The 16,144-nt window shown below is 44.1% G+C and overlaps 1 protein-coding gene across 1 annotated transcript in view; it reads right to left on the reverse strand.

Annotated features, from left to right (window-relative positions):
- The window catches only part of LOC130479491 (cytosolic phospholipase A2 epsilon-like), a 71,919-nt gene that overhangs the window by 24,855 nt on the left and 30,920 nt on the right, over positions 1-16,144 (reverse strand). Inside the window, exons 13-16 of the mRNA XM_056851891.1 lie at positions 14,439-14,574; positions 11,948-12,084; positions 10,302-10,524; positions 2,676-2,790 (exon numbers count right to left, since the gene is read on the reverse strand). Of these exons, the coding sequence (XP_056707869.1) occupies positions 2,676-2,790; positions 10,302-10,524; positions 11,948-12,084; positions 14,439-14,574 (611 nt within the window). The remainder of the gene's footprint in view (positions 1-2,675; positions 2,791-10,301; positions 10,525-11,947; positions 12,085-14,438; positions 14,575-16,144) is intronic.

Genomic DNA, 16,144 nt, shown 5'->3' on the forward strand with positions numbered 1-16,144 from the left:
TCAGTCTTGCAGGCCCTGCGGAACTCTTTAAGGTCCCACAAGGCCCTGTTTTCACTGGAGAGACCAGGCAGGGGCCAAGTCCAAGAAAGCCCTGGCCCTGGTCAAGGCCAACCAGACACTCTTTGGGCCAGGGACCACCAGCAGATTGGTACATGATGAATAAAGAGTTCACAAATAAATGAATAAATGTGCATAACCATTCATACTGAAAGTTAATCCATTAATAATAAAGATTTGAAAAGAATACATTTAGCATAATAAAACAATCAAGTTCCACCACCATTCTTGCTGCAATTAAAAGAACCTTGACTAACAATTGAGGCCCCTGCAAGTGTCGTTAAATAATTTTAGACTGTGAACTTAATGGATTTATAGACCTTCCCTTTTAGATGGTCCCGCATGTTACTTCACTTATTTCTCATGCAAACACAGAACATTCAACACTAATTTCTGTTAGCATTTATGAGAACTATGAAGCTTATAGGTTAGATGTAGCTTCCAAACAGATTGGAACCATGTTGCCTTTATGAATTAAGTGCAAGGGACATTCCAGGGCAAGTGACACCTTTTCCTATTTTCCATTTCCATTAGTAGTAAAGCCAATGTTGATGGAAAGATACTCTGTCACTACAGTTATCCAGTCCCCAAAGCACTAGTATACTGGATACAGAAACCAAGGCATTCCTCTCCCATTTGCCCTCCCACGGAGAGAACATTTTGTCTCTCTCCCATACTGTTAGAACTCTTAGGCACCCAATTATGTTGATGGGCAGTAAATCCACATGTTCGTACACGTGAAGCAATGTTAAACTAAGCCAGACCCTTGGTGTTAGCAAGGTCAGTATTGTCTATCCTGACTGTCAGTGGCTCTCCAGGGTCTCAGGCAGAGGTCTTTCACATCACTTACTACCCGATCCTTTTAAGTGGAGGTATCAGGGGTTGAACCTGGGACCTTCTACATGGAAAGCAGATGCTGTACCATTGAGCCAAGGCCCCTTTACAGTAGATTCAGGGCAGACAAAAGGAAGTATTTCCTTAATGTTAGTGTGACCGGTTTGTAGAATAAGCTGCTGTAACAAGTAGCAATGGTCACTAGTGTAGCAGGCTTTAAAAGGGCATTAGTTCATGGGGGACAGGTCCATCTAGGCTATTACCTACGACGACTAGGGCTGTGCAAAAAAAAAAAAAAAAATCGGTCAATTTCAGGTTTGGGTTTATTTGACCAGATTTTTTTCAGTAAACCCGAAATAAGCCGATTTCCCATACTGGTAAATATGGAAATTCGGCTTTTTCTGGGTTTCCCTTCAAAACTTCAGGTCCAATAAAGCTTTCTGTGGCTCCTGGGGGGACATTTTTTCAGGCAGAGTCCCTAAATTTGCAGTGTGGCTGTAAGGGACTCTCCTTGCAAGAACCCCCAAGTCTGGTGAAGATGGGGTCAGGGGGTCCAATTTTATGGGGTCTGGAAGGGGTCACCCCATCTGATTCTCCTCCATAGAAAAGTTAAGCAATACTGAAGTGCTGTAGTCAGAATCTCTATTGTGAATGCCGCTCCTATTTTTCAATGGAGGAGCCGGGAAACCCTCCACTTTAAACAACAGCCCATTGCTTTAAGCGGTGTTTAAAGTGGAGGGTTTCCCGGCTCCTCCACTGAAAAATACAAGTGGCGTTCACTTTTCAGCACTGGCGCCTGCCTAGTGGAACTCTCTGTCAAGTGAGACCCAGGTGCTGCAAGATTTGATTCAGTTCTGCAGGGCTTGTAAGACAAATGTGACACCAGGCCCATGGTTGAGGGCAGCAATGGCTTATACAATGTCTGGTCTCCTTCTCCCCATTCCCTTGCTGATCTTGTTGGACCTTCTCTCAAACTCCCCCTCCCTCCCTCCCTCCGGTCATTATTTTACTATTTTATTCCCACCAGTATCACCACTTATTAGGGTCTGTTGATCCCCCTTTATGGTAATATTATATAATACTGATTTTTAAGCCATATTCAGGGAGAAACTTAATTAGAGCACCATTTGTTTTAGTCAGTTTTTTCCCTAGGTTTTAATGATAAATAGAAAGGTAGATTTTACGCTTTATAAATTAACAGCCCATTCCTGAGGGGGGGCGACAATCCGTGGAGGCCAAAACGGTACAGCTGAGAAGCCTCCTCAGAGGATTCCAGGCTGCTGCAGAGATTAAAAAAGCCTTTTTTAATTAAAAAAGGCAAAAATAAGGGGGAAAGCTCCCATTGAAAAGAGTGGGGCTGCGACACCCAAAAAGGTGTTGTAGCCCTGCCTAAATAGTTCTCCCCTCAATTTTATTTTTATGACCCTGTGAGGCAGGTAAAGCTGAGCACAGTTTACCCAGTGTATTTCACAGCACTTCATGATAGTGTGGAGATTAGAACTGAGCTCTCAACTCCTGGTATGACAATCTCACCACTGTTCCACACTTTCTATTTCTGATTTTTAATCTTCCATTAAAAACTTGTAGATAATATATCAGAAATTCATATTTAAAATCAGGAAGGAATAAAACAAGCAAGATAATGTTAGATTAGTTCAGAATCTGGTTGTTGGAAGTGTGTGTGAAACAAAGACACGCAGAGAGATGTCTGCCTAGGCTTCAGCATCACTTCATAAATAGGGCTGTTTTCGCTTTCAAATCAAGTGTGATATGCATAATATTACCTTTAAATTCTGAAAGGCTGTACTTGTCTCTGGTGTTGAGAACCATGTATATAGGTAGCGGGTTCTGACCATGATTCAGTGCATGCTTCTGCCCTGAGAGTGTGCTGTTGGGCTTCTGTAAAAACCAAACATTAAGTTATTGTGCCTTTTTTTCCTGGGCACATTTCAAAGTGCTTGTTCTTACCTATAAAGCTCTAAATGGTTGGGGACAGGGTACTTGAAGGACCACCTCCTCCCATATTATCCAGCCCACCAGTTAAGATCTGCCTCACAAGCCCTGCGCTCAGTGCCCCTGCCTTCAGAGGTGAGGCAAGTGGCACCCAGAGACAGGGACTTTTCAGTAGTGGTACTTCATTTGTGGAATGCCCTTCCCCTTGATGCTTGCTTGGCACCTATGTTGCTTTCTTTCAGGTGCCAGGTCCACATATTTCTGAACACCAAGGCTTTTAATAAAATGACTGATTTTTAAAACACCATTTCAGACTGGAAGCTGTTGTTCTAACCTGTCTGTGGTTTGTTTTTATGTGTTATGCTTGGCTGGAATTTCTAATTAACATCAGGTTTAACATACAAGAGCCCCGTGGCGCAGAGTGGTAAGCTGCAGTACTGCAGTCAAAAGCTCTGCCCATGACTTGAGTTCGATCCCAACGGAAGTCGCTTTCTAGGTAGCCGGCTCAAGGTTGACTCAGCCTTCCATCCTTCCGAGGTCCGTAAAATGAGTACCCAGCTTGCTGGGGGTAGATCGAATTTTATGGAGAGCTAAAATTACTGGAGAGAGAGGTAGATCACGATGGGTAGCCATGTTAGTCTGTCTGCAGCAGTAGAAAAGAGCAAGAGTCCAGTAGCACCTTAAAGACTAACAAAATTTTCTGGCAGGGTTATGAACTTTCGTGAGTCACAGTTCACTTCTTCAGAGGGAGAGAGAGGGTCAGGAGACAGTTGTATGCCAAAAACCAGATTCCACTAAAAATATGTTCAGCACACAGAGACTTCATCTAAACTCTGACTCTCAATGGACCTTTTCACAAATATAGCTTTATATAGTCTGGGGCAGGGAGAGCTGGCAAGGTTTAAAATGAGTAGCAGCAATGGCTAACAGGGCCAGATCTACATTTTTTTGAAGGGGGGCAAAAGTACAAAATGACACTCCCCATATATTATATACATATTTGTTCTTTTTATATACATATATAATCAATGTATATAATAGCCTGATTTTCCCCCCTGAAGCATCTCATCCCTGAAAAGTCAGGCATCTTTTAAAAAATAAATCAGAATTCAAGTAAGTCAGAGTTTCCAGTAACAGAGAAACTAGATTATTATTCAGAATAATTGTATTTTTTACAAATGAAATAATAATTTGCAGCCTCCTTCTGGAGAGTTATCTTTTACCACCTTCTCTGTGGTACCAAAAAGAATCTGCACAAAGTTCCTGGACAAGTTAGACAAATGCTTTGCATATTTGTGAAAGGAGATTTTCTCCCAGCAAAAGGAGAGGAACTCCCTCTCCTTCTCTTGTCAAGTGCTTCTGGTCAGGGCTTCCTCTCCTAGGGTGTCGTTCTTCCCCTGGGCAGCGGGCTAACTAGCTATCTCACCTTTTCAAGGCAGAAAGGAAATTCCCTAGTTGGCATTAAAAACAAGGTATCTCGCTTCCTTTCCCCATTTCTACTGCCTCAAGCAAACATCAAAAGAGGGGAGGTGGGAGAGAACATTGTGAGAAGAGGGGAAACTGCAAAGAAGGATTCGCTCTTTAAAAAAAAAACTGTCCCATGAACAGTTAGTTTGCGCTTGAATAATTTGATGTCAATGTATTTAGTAATTTGTGTTTTAGACCCTTGTTTTTATCTGGTTTGTTTTAATAAAGTATTAAAGAAAACCGTCCCTACTCCTGTGCCTTTAATAACAACCTGCATACAGGAATGTAGTTGATAGAGCTTTTTGTAGCTGGACTTATTTTCATGATGGGAACATTCAAAGTGCTGTTAAAAGCACAAGAACAGGGGGAGAAATTCAAGAAGAGGCACAGGTTAGCACAAAGAGGAGAAAAGAAAAAGAATGTGGTATAAAGGGGAAGGCAAAAACCATCTCTAAGCTTATAATTCAACTTCTGAGGGTTAGACACTCTCTGTTCTCTAATTAACATCTTGAAGCATTCACATGTTACTGGTATCAGCAATTCGCCCCCCCCCCCACTAACTGATTATTATAACCACAAACTAGTACAGTGTTCAGGGTTATGCCCCCTACTAAAGTTGTGCACACACAAAAAAAGCGATAAATTTCGGGTTTGGGTTTATTGGGTCCAATTTTTTTCAGTAAACCCGGAATAAGCCGAATGGAGCCTTGTTTACTCACCGCGACGGCTCCTTCTGTTCTGGGTTGAAGGGCATCTTGTCAATCGAGGGTATCACCATTACGTGCCCAGGGAGGCAGGACTAAAAAATTTTTCTTCAACTTCTGGTCTCCCTGGGCAGGAAACCCAGTTTTCGGACTCACCGAGCTAAATGAGACAGGTAAGTGCACACAAGCATCCAACAATAACAATGTGCTTATAAAAACAAAACTGCGAACTCCATGCACAACGGCACATGTAACAAAACAAGGGATAGAACCCCTAGGAGATGGCAGACATAGGGAGCACCCCAGGTCGCAACTGCATGTCTTGGAAAACTACCCTTTGGAAAGCTCCCGGCCTTTAGTCACCTATCACCTGGAATAGGTCGTGTCTTGGATCTAAATGGGTGGGCAAGATGCCCTTCAACCCAGAACAGAAGGAGCTGTCACAGTGAGTAAACAAGGCTCCATTCTCGGTTCTGGGTGGAAGGGCATCTTGTCAATCGCGGGATACCCAAGAGCTGGCATACTGGGTGGGAATTAGGACTGATCCAAGACCTGCTGCAGAACCCTTCTACCAAAGGCTGCATCAGCAGAGGCCATGGAGTCAATTTTATAATGTTTGATAAATGTAGAGGCCGTAGACCAAGTGGCTGCCCTACATGTCTCGTCCAGTGAGGCTTGCCTATCGAAGGCCACAGATGTAGCTGCGCTGCACACCAAGTGTGCAGTGATGCCGGCAGGTGGTGAGATCTTGCTGGCCTTGTATGCCTCAGTAATGCAAAGTCTAACCGAAGAGCTTATAGCAGAACTAGACATTTTCCCACCCTTAGATGGATTGGTCAAGGAAATGAAAAGCGCATCTGATTTTCTAATGGGAGCAGTGCGTTTTAGGTACACTCTTAACAACCTTCTCAAATCTAGATTGTGCCATTCCTTTTCTTTGGGATGGACTGGATTGGGGCAGAAAGAAGGTAAGTGGATTTCTTGTGATCGGTGAAAAATGGAATTAACTTTGGGAATGAAAGTGGGGTGGTCTAAGCACCACCTTGTCTCTGTGGAAGATACAGAGGCCCTCCCTTGTGGAAAGTGCTCAGAGACTCAGCAGGCAGAGGTCACCGCCGTGAGGAAGATGGTCTTCATCCTCAGCATCTTTAAGGGAATTTCCCTAATTGGTTCAAATGGAGGGCGCGTCAAGGTCTTGAGGACCACACTGAGGTGCCAGGTAGGGAAACGGTGGACTACTGGTGGCCTGGTTTGAACCACTCCCTTCAGGAAGGTTATAATGTGTGGGTGTTTGGATAATGGCAGGCCATCGTAGGAGACCAACATGGTGGACATGGCTGCCACCTGTCTGTGTAGGGTGGAGGCTTTAAGCCCTAGTTCCACACCCTCGTGAAGAAACTCCAGGACCACAGGTAGCCCTGGAGATAGAGGTTCTTGCACCTACACCACAGTACGAAGGCCCTCCATGAGGTGTTATAAATCCTTCTAGTAAAAGGCTTCCTAGCCTCTATCATGGTGTCTACTACTGCTGGGGTGTAGCCCTCTTCTAGAAGTGACCTCCTCTCAATTTCCACGTGGTTAAGCGCAGCCATTGAGGGTCTGGGTGAAACAGGGGGCCCTGATGTAGTAAGTCTGGGATTGCTGGAAGTTCCCAAGGTGTCTGAACTGATAGTTCCCTTAGACCGGGGAACCACGGTCTCCTCGGCCATAGAGGAGCAATGAGGATGACATTCGCTCCCTCCTTCCTGATCTTCCATAACACCTTCGGAAGGATGGGGATAGGAGGGAATGCGAATAGAAATTCCTTCGGCCAAGGAGACGTGAGGGTGTCCATGCCCTCCGCCCCCGGGTGGAAATAGCGTGTGAGGAACCTGGGTAGCAGGTGGTTGTCCGCTGAAGCAAAAAGATCCACCATGGGCTTGCCGAACCTCTCCGTGATCTGACTGAAGACAAACCTGTTGAGGGACCACTCACCCTCATCCAGTACCTGCTGACTCAACCAGTCCGCTTGCAGGTTGAGGACCCCTCTGACGTGCTCTGCGGAGAGAGATAGCAGGTTTGATTCGGCCCAGTTTAGAATGATCTCTGCTTCCTGATGGAGTCTGGAAGACCTCGACCCCCCCCCCTGCCTGTTGAGGTAGGCTTTGGCCAATATGTTGTCTGTCCTGACCGCCGGTCCGGTCGCCACTGTGCTCCTTGTGATGACGCCCTGTCGAAGCGATGAGGGCCGCGTCGTGATCCTCCTCGGACAAAAGGTTCGAGTCGGAGTCTCTCCTGCCATCCGGCATCTTGCCCAGTGGGGCGAAGTGGGAATGGAAAGGCAAGGGAAGAGTTGAGGGAAAAGAAGAGGGACGCCCGCAGCTGAAAAAACCGCCGGCGAAAACAAGGGGAGATAGAATTTAACAGACAGGGGGTAGAGGACAGCACAGATAGTGACACACAGGGAAATTATTCATAACAAAGACGGAGTTCTGAGACGAAGCTGCCACCCTTAACAAGGCAGGACGGAAACTGAGTTTCCCGCCCAGGTAGACAGGAAGTTGAAGAAAAAAAATTTAGTCCTGCCTCCCTGGGCACGTGATGGTGATACCCGCGATTGACAAGATGCCCTTCCACCCAGAACCAAGAATATCCATACCGGTAAATTTTTGTATTCAGCTTATTTCCGGGTTTTCTGAAAAATTCAGGCCCATTGTAGTCTATGGGGATTTTTTTCAAAGCTCCTGTGGGGATGCTTTTGGAGATAGAGTTCCCAAATTTTCAGGGTATCTTCAAGAGACTCTCCTTGCAAGAACCTTGAGATTTGGTGAAGATATGGCCGGGGGTCCAATTTTATAGGGTCCTGAAGGGGTTGCCCCTCTCCTCCATAGAGAAGCAAACCTGAATATTGCAGAAATGGGTAATTTCGGGGCTATTTTCAGTTCAGGTTTATCGACATGCACAACCCTATCCCCTACTCACTGAACAGCTTAACAAGCAAAAATGCAAGAGGGGAAGTGTTCCCAGTTGCTACCACCACTCTCAGAATTAGATGCATCTATTTAATTTCTAGAGTCATAGACTCAGAAGTCCTGTCCAAAAAAGTTGGCAACTCTTAACTTGAATGACTCTTTGAGATAGTGGCAGCTGCCAACAGTTCAGAGCAAACAACTGAAGGCTAAACTCTAATCATCTCCATCTCATAATGTATGAACAATGTACACATTAACACTGGAGTAGCCCCATTGGCAGTACTCTGCATACTGTGTGATTTGAGGGTTGCAACAGCTTACACTCCCCATGCTCGGAAAAGTTTCTACTACTGGCTTCCATTATGGATTTATTAAGAGCAGAGGAGCCCTTCCTGGGGGGAAATTTGGGAACCCCTTCAAGTTGGTAAAAGCCAGTGTCATCCAGTGACTTATTGCTATGTTTGAATCATAGAGATGTGATGTCTCCGCTACGCTCAGGATTTTGCAGCATCCCCTTTCCCCACCTGCAATGTGTAATAATAGTAGTAAGTCTGCATCACCATGCTGTTGGGAAAGGTGAGTGAGAAGTAAAGAATCTGACTTAGAAGGCTTTGGTCTATGTATGTTCCTTAAGGTGCTGTAAGAGTCTAAGGTTTTGGCTGCAATGGGCGAACACAGCAATTTATCTGGAATTGGGCACAATCATTACACTAATTTTATTTTAGCACTGAGTTCAGCAGTCCAGGTTTGGACTTCTGAACATATGAAGCTGCCTTATACTGAATCAGGCTGTTCGTCTGTCAAAGTCAATATTGTCTGGGCTGACCAGCAGGGGCTTTCCAGAGGCTCAGGTGGATGCTCTTCCCATCACCTACTACCTGATCCTTTTTTAAACTGGAGATGCTGGGGATTGAACCTGGGACCTTCTGTATGCAAAGCAGGTATTCTATCTCTGACCCACAGCCTCTCTGGTTTGCTTTCCATTAAAGCAAGATGTACTGGGGAGGGGGAGGAGGAGGTTTTTTGCTGCCAAAATAGTGATCATTTGCGGTGACCATCTTGCAACTTTCATATTTTGTCTTTCCTCGGGCTCCTTCCTTGTAAGCCCTTTGAATAGAGTGGGACTTATTTCTCCGATCGCACTGCAGCTTTGAAATCCAAGCCTCCTTGCATTTGCTTCACCACTGGGCTCAATGGGACATGATGATTCTCCCCAATAAAAATGTGCATGAGACTGCACAGTATTGCATACTTGGTAACTGTTGCAGGGGTGTGTGTGAAAGAAAGTGCAAGGCACCCCAAGTGCTCAGTCAGCCATGCGATCTTAGTGCCTTGGCAGGTGAGCGTGCCCCACTGCATGCCCTGTGGGCACAACACACGCAGCAGCTGGGTGGGCAGCCGCAGCCTCTGACCTGGCTGCTGGCGCCCTCTCTCTGCTTGAGCCCAGGGCAACCACTCCTCCTGACCCTTCCCCTAAATCCAGCCCTGATGGCTAGTGAGGTAGTTCACTTATGCGAATTGTCTGCTGAGGGGACAAAGCCTGCTCCTTCTGGTAATTGTCAGGAGGTAGCAGCAGAAACAGGAGGCTACCTCAGTCGCCATTATGATCACCTCAGTCACCATCTTCCAGGCAGGGACTGGATCTCCAGATGACAGGCATCAGTTCCCCTGGAGGAAATGGCCTCATAACTTCAGAGGCCATCCCCGCTGAATTCCCTCACCTCCCCCGAATTCCACCCTCCACTGGCTCTACCCCCAAATCTCCAGGAATTTTCTAAAATAGATTTAGTAACCTTAGAACCATAAAAGCATATGCTTGTTGCCTCATGCTTGCAGAGTGCTGAAAAGCTGCAATAGTAATGGTGGACTCTTTGTCCCCCCCAATCATTCCTTAGCGGCAGCAGGCAGTTCTCACCAGAGAAATGCCTTGCCAACTACTGTCCATGATTAACTGAAGACAGCAAAACAATGCAGAGATTTAAGGAGGGTGACATGAGCACAGCACAGGAAGAGAAATAACAAGTTAACAGAGTTGCTGTATTGGTTGAAAGTGGAACTATGGGCAGGAACAGCAAAATTAAAGTAGTATAAAGAGGTGACCCTCCCTGGGAGAAGGGTTTTGCATATGATTTAGAGCTGCCCCCCCCCCAAAAAAAAGTATGTCTAAAGTGAAAGTCAAAACAATTTTTTCCTTGGGTAAGACAGTGGCTTGAATATGAGTTTGTTTGCACTGTCCTGACTAATCAATATCTGTATGAATAATTCTGTGTGCATTTTGTCCTGGCAGTATTTCACAGTTTCATTTTCTGTAACTCAGGAAACAGAGATACATTACCCCACTGCCTAATGCTTTGTCGATGAAAAGTCCCCAAAGATCAGTAAAGCATGTTTTGTAGCCTTCTTTTTGCCGCTGCTCCAATACATGACTGTACTCCTTTATTTTTTCCAGGGAAAATATACTCTGCTTGCATTTTGTCATGTGCTTGCGAGCTTGTGCTATCGCTCCTGAAAGATCCTGGTGTGACCAGTCAGCTTGTTCATACAGATTTGACATAGCCCTACAAAAAGGAAATGAGACTGTTTAAAAAATATTATTGAAATACACTGTGAACATTAACCATCATGTACTATAAAAGTTAACAAACATGTTAACAATTTAAGTTACAAAAATCAATGAGTCAAAATATTGTCAAAGGCTTTCACGGTCAGAGTTCATCAGTTCTTGTAGATTATCCGGGCTGTGTGACCATGGTCTTGGTTTTTTCTTTCCTGATGTTTCGCCAGCAGCTGTGGCAGGCATCTTCAGAGGATGACAATACTTACAGGACAATGATTAGCACATTACCTTTAATACTTTGCAGGACAATGACTCAGCTCAAACCCAACCCCTTCTGACTATATATTACTCTTCCTACACACTTGACACTGAGAGACACTGTCCTTCAGTGTTACTCCTCTGAAGATGCCTGCCACAGCTGCTGGCGAAACGTCAGGAAAGAAAATACCAAGACCACGGTCACACAGCTCGGATAACCTACAAGAACCGATCAATGAGTCAGATTGGTTGATTTCATGCTTTGAAACGTATCTGATTGACTGGCAGGATTTTTCAGTGCAAAAAACTTTAAATCCTGCAGAGAGTGCTAAGCAGTTTTAGGAACAGAAATATTTTTCTGACAAAAAACAATCCTTCAACAAGTGGAAGAGATATTTTTATTACCCCACCAGCAAAAGATTGCTGCACTTTTCAAGCACAGAGCTTTTCTTGGGATTTGTTTGTCAACCTTTGCATATTCTCGTTTACTTTCCTATAACAGGTCAACTTAATGAGTCCAGACCTTAAGAGATGGTACAGTCCAACTGCAAGCATAGCTAATTTGTACTGACAACCACAAACAAGTTACTATTTCAAGATCATCTAAAACAGTACTTCTTTAAAAAACAAAAATACTACAAGGAGAAATAAAGAATATCATCACTTGTATATTTTGATCATCCACCACAGTCTGTTTTGCAAAAACTTCTCCAGAATGTAAAAAGCCCAGAACAACTTTATAGCTTGTTTTGTTAGTTTCTCGTTGCCCCAGTATAACTGTTTAAGATGATCTTGAAATATTAACTTGTTTGTGGTTGTCAGTACAAATGAGCAACGCTTGCAGTTGGACTGTACCATCTCTTAAGCTCTGGACTCATTAAGTTGACCTGTTATGGGAAAGTAAAAGAGAATGTGCAAAAAGACAATTTTATCAAAAGATGGTGTTGTTTATACTTCATTAAAATAATAATTTTGACATTAAAATGAACCATATGATTTACAGTGCATTCTTAAACAGAGATACACCCTTCTGAGACCGCTAACTTCAATGGATTGTTTAATAATAATAATAAAGTATCAGTAAATACATTTTAAAAACCAAGTGGATATCTGCTATGTAAGGAAGATGGAAATGCGAAGGGAATAATTTGTTATGCTGTCCTTACCATGTGGAGCCAGAAGAACCAGAAATATATGAAAGACAATCTAACAGGTTCAATTTTTGTAGACCAAATAGGTGGCCATGTAAAGCAGTGAATGCTCTGGAACTACCCCCTGTTGCCATGGCAGCCACCACTGGTACCTGTTGGGCATAAAGAAGTCCAAAAACAATGAACGTTTGGGTACATTTTAAAATTAATATTTAAAAGATGGAGATGACTATGAGGCAAATGCAAACCAAATTATGAATGAACTGATCACTGCTTGTCTCACTACGGATACAGAATGCTGAAGCAAAGAGGGAACTCTGAATTCTTTTAAGTAATGTTTTTTTTCCTTCTGCTTAAATTGGCCCTATAAAAAGAAATCTGCCCTGACTGGATAGCCCAGGCTAGCCTTATCTCATCAGATCTCAGAAGCTAAGCAGGATTGAACCTGGTTAGTATTTGGATGGGAAACCACCAAAGAATACCAGGGTCACTACACAGAGACAGGCAATGGCAAACCACCTCCGAATGTCCCTTGCCTTGAAACCCCTAGGGGGCTGCCATAAGTCAGCTGTGACTTGACAGGAGAAAAAAAACTAGTTGCCTAGGTTTGAACTTTAAAATGAAATTGGTGCTCAGGGAAATTAAAAATTTATTTATATTAAATAAAAAAACACAACAATGTTATCTCAGTTCACTTTTATTTACACAATTATATAGTAATTCTGATTTCCTGTTTTTCTTCTGTGAAAAAACATGTGAAGGAACATAGGTGTGAAAACATTACATTGGATTGGGAATGTTTTATTCCCACATAAGGATTTTTAAGTGGCCACAATCCGCAGGGTCAATGGGGTAGGATTGCAAGGCACAGCCTGACAACCAGTGGGAGATGGGGAACAGGGACATGGGGCAGCCATCAGTGGCAGTATCATGTCACTTCTGGGAAAACCTAGAAGTGATGTCATACCCCCTCTAGGAATCTCCAACAATTCCTAACGAGAACTGAAATTATTTCTGGGTTTTCCCCAGAAGTGCCATCACACTGGCAGCCAAACTGCTTTTTAAATTTTTCTCTGCTCCAAGTGGTGGCGGGAAGCAGAAGTTAGCGGCAGGGATCCCCTGCCCCCATCCAGGGGCTGGGATCCCTGCAATGGTTCCATGGGTAACATGCCTGAATGCAAATCAGAATATGGTAGGTTTAACTTCTGCCTAGATTCCTGCTTCCTTGAGATTGGCCCATAGCTCAGTGGTAAAACAAATGCTTTACAAGCAGAAGGTTCAAGGTGTAACCCCTGCTACAGCAGATAGCAGAGCTTGGAAAGGCAAGCAACTGCCTGCGACAGTTGAACACCCTGTGTTAGATTAAAAGGCTTAGACCAAGTAGGAGCCAATTTCATATGCTCATTAGGGCTGTTGAAAAAAATTCAGTAAAATTTGGGTTCGGGTTTATTGGCCATTTTCTTTCAGGAAAAACCGAATACCAAATTTTCTATACTGGTAAAGGTAGGAATTTGGCTTTAAATTCGGCTTTCCTGAAAATTCGGCCATTTAAATCCTAGGGGGGCTTTTGTGGCTTTCTGCGGCTCCTGGGGGGCATTTTTGCAGGTAGAGGTCCCACATTTTGAGGGTAGCTAGAAGGGACTCTCCTTGCAAGACCCCCCAAGTTTGGTAAATATTGGGTCAGGGGTTCCGGAGTTATGGGGTCTGGAAGGGATTGCCCCCATCCCCCTCCATTGAAAAGCATTGGCAAAGTGGGTGTCCAGAATCTTTAGTGTGATCTTTGCAATGTATCTCAATGGAGAAGCCGGGCTTTAAACGGTGGGAAAGTTCACCCCACACCTCCATAGAGATACAAATTTGAGACCTCTACCTGCAAAAATGCCCCCCCCCCCCAGGAGCAGCGGAAAGACGTTCCCCAAAAAACCGGATTTTTATCCAGCTTTTTGAGGAATGGCAAATTCAGCTTTGCCAATCTCCTGGATTTTGCGGACTCGGTAAACCCGAACCTGAATTTTACCAAATTTGCATTTATTCCGTATTTTTTTTATTTGTTTTTTACCGAATCAACAGCTCTAGTGCTCATATATGTTCAAGTGCATCCTTCTATGATTCTTCAAGTTACAATTATCAATTAAGATATCCATATGGTAAAATAGAGGTTAAATTGTTCAGTAGGATTCAACTTTTTACCAATATATGGTTAAGAACATAAGTAGGGCCTGATGGATCAGACCAGTAGATCATCTAGTCCAGTATACTGTTTCATATGGTGGCTGGCCAGTTGCTTTGGACAGCCTGCCAACAGGCCATAGAGGCCAAGGCCCTCCTTCCTGATGCCACCACCCAGCTCCAATATTCAGAGGTTTGCTGCCTCTGTATATGGAGTCTCCCTTCAGTCAACATGGCTAGTAGTTATTGATCCACGAATCAGTTATTGACTCATGAATCAGTCTAACTTCCTTTTAAAGTTAATACTGAATATTTACCAGAGCTGTATCCTACACACCTCATGGTCCTGAAGATCCTGTTCTAAGTGGAGAACCTTTTTCAGGGCTGCTGCAGCAATCCTCTTCCGCTTCTGTACCAGTATTTTTTCCTCCGTACATAATTCATACCCCAAACGTACATCTAGGCCCCTTGGCCTTACATATAGGCCAAGGACAGAACAGGTCAATGTATTGGAATGTATTAATAACATAGTGTATATTACAGAGATACTTAATTGTTATTTTGAAAAATATTCTGAGACAAATCATGCCTATGGCTCTACACAGATGCAAGATGTGCATGACAGATTGAAAAATAATCATACAATATACAAATCTTAACATTCATGGCATGTCTGTTTATGAAAGCCACAATGTACCTACATAGAGCTAGAGTCTAGTCAACTAGCACTTTAGAGGCCAACAAGATGTTTGTATAATCAAAGTTAATAATAAGCTGCACTGAAATAGTCGGAGCTTACAGGTAGTGTTCCGAGTCTCTTTCATTGCAGTGTAGTTTATTGTTCCTTCTCAAGACTGTACCATCAACTTTAGTACAGCACAGATTAGGTTTCCCAGATCCCTCTCCACCACCGGCGGGAGGTTTTTGGGGTGGAGTCTAAGGAGGGTGGGGTGTGGGGAGGGGAGAAACTTCAATGCCATAGAGTCCAATTGCCAAAGTGGCAATTTTCTTCAGGTGAACTGATCTCTATTGGCCGGAGATCAGTTGTGATAGCAGGAGATCTCCAGCTAGTACCTGGAGATTGAGATCAGTTCACCTGGAGAAAAATAACTTCTTTGGCAATTGGACTCAATGGCACTGAAGTCCCTCCCCTCCCCAAACCCTGCCCTCTTCAGGCTCCACCCCCAAAACCTCCTGCCGGTGGTGAAGAGGGACCCGGCAACCCTAGAAGGGAGGGACTTCAATGCCATAGAGTCCACTTGCCAAAGCCGCCATTTTCTCCAGGTGAACTGACCTCTGTTGCCTGGATATCAATTGTAATAGCAGGAAATCTCCAGCCACCACCTGAAGGTTGGAAACCCTAGCCACTGAACTCACTAAGCCATTTCCTGGTGGACCACAGCCCAGGCAGCTTGAGAGCTAGCTGATCCAACCAACTCTCACATGTACTGAAAGGTACAGAGCTGCCTGCATTCAAGCCTCAAAAGACCTGCCAGCTCTAGATCAGCCTCTTAGACAAGGCCTTTGTGCTGAAGAACTAGCTGATCCAGCAACTGAAGACTTGCTACTTAGGCAGGATTTTTCAGGTTCCCATGTGCACCAGAATCCCTGCTTAAGAGGCAGGACTGCAGCCCTGCTTAAAAGGGCAAAGTGAGTAAGCACACGCAAGGAGAGCATAGACTAACAAAGCACAGAGGGGAGAAAGAAAAAAATAGTCTACTGTGCCAAGCACAACATTAGGTTGGCTATTTCAGGTGGGTGAGTGGATGCCTTTTCCATCCTGCTGCTATTTTCCCAATATCCTGTGAATCCTCAGCTTCCTTCAGTTGCACTTTAAAAAGGATCAGGAACATTTCACATATTCCAGTCCTCTGTATATTTACTTAGAAGTCCCATCTTCAGTGGGGTTTACTCACACATAAGCATGCAATGAATGGCAGTCATATAAAGCACTCCTTAATATATCTCAGTAAGTCATGTATTTAAGAGGACAGCTCAATCCTATCCATGTTTACTATGAAGTAAAATCCACTGACTTCTATG

Source organism: Euleptes europaea, chromosome 6, assembly GCF_029931775.1.
Source record: "Euleptes europaea isolate rEulEur1 chromosome 6, rEulEur1.hap1, whole genome shotgun sequence".
Classification (NCBI taxonomy): Eukaryota; Metazoa; Chordata; class Lepidosauria; order Squamata; family Sphaerodactylidae; genus Euleptes; species Euleptes europaea.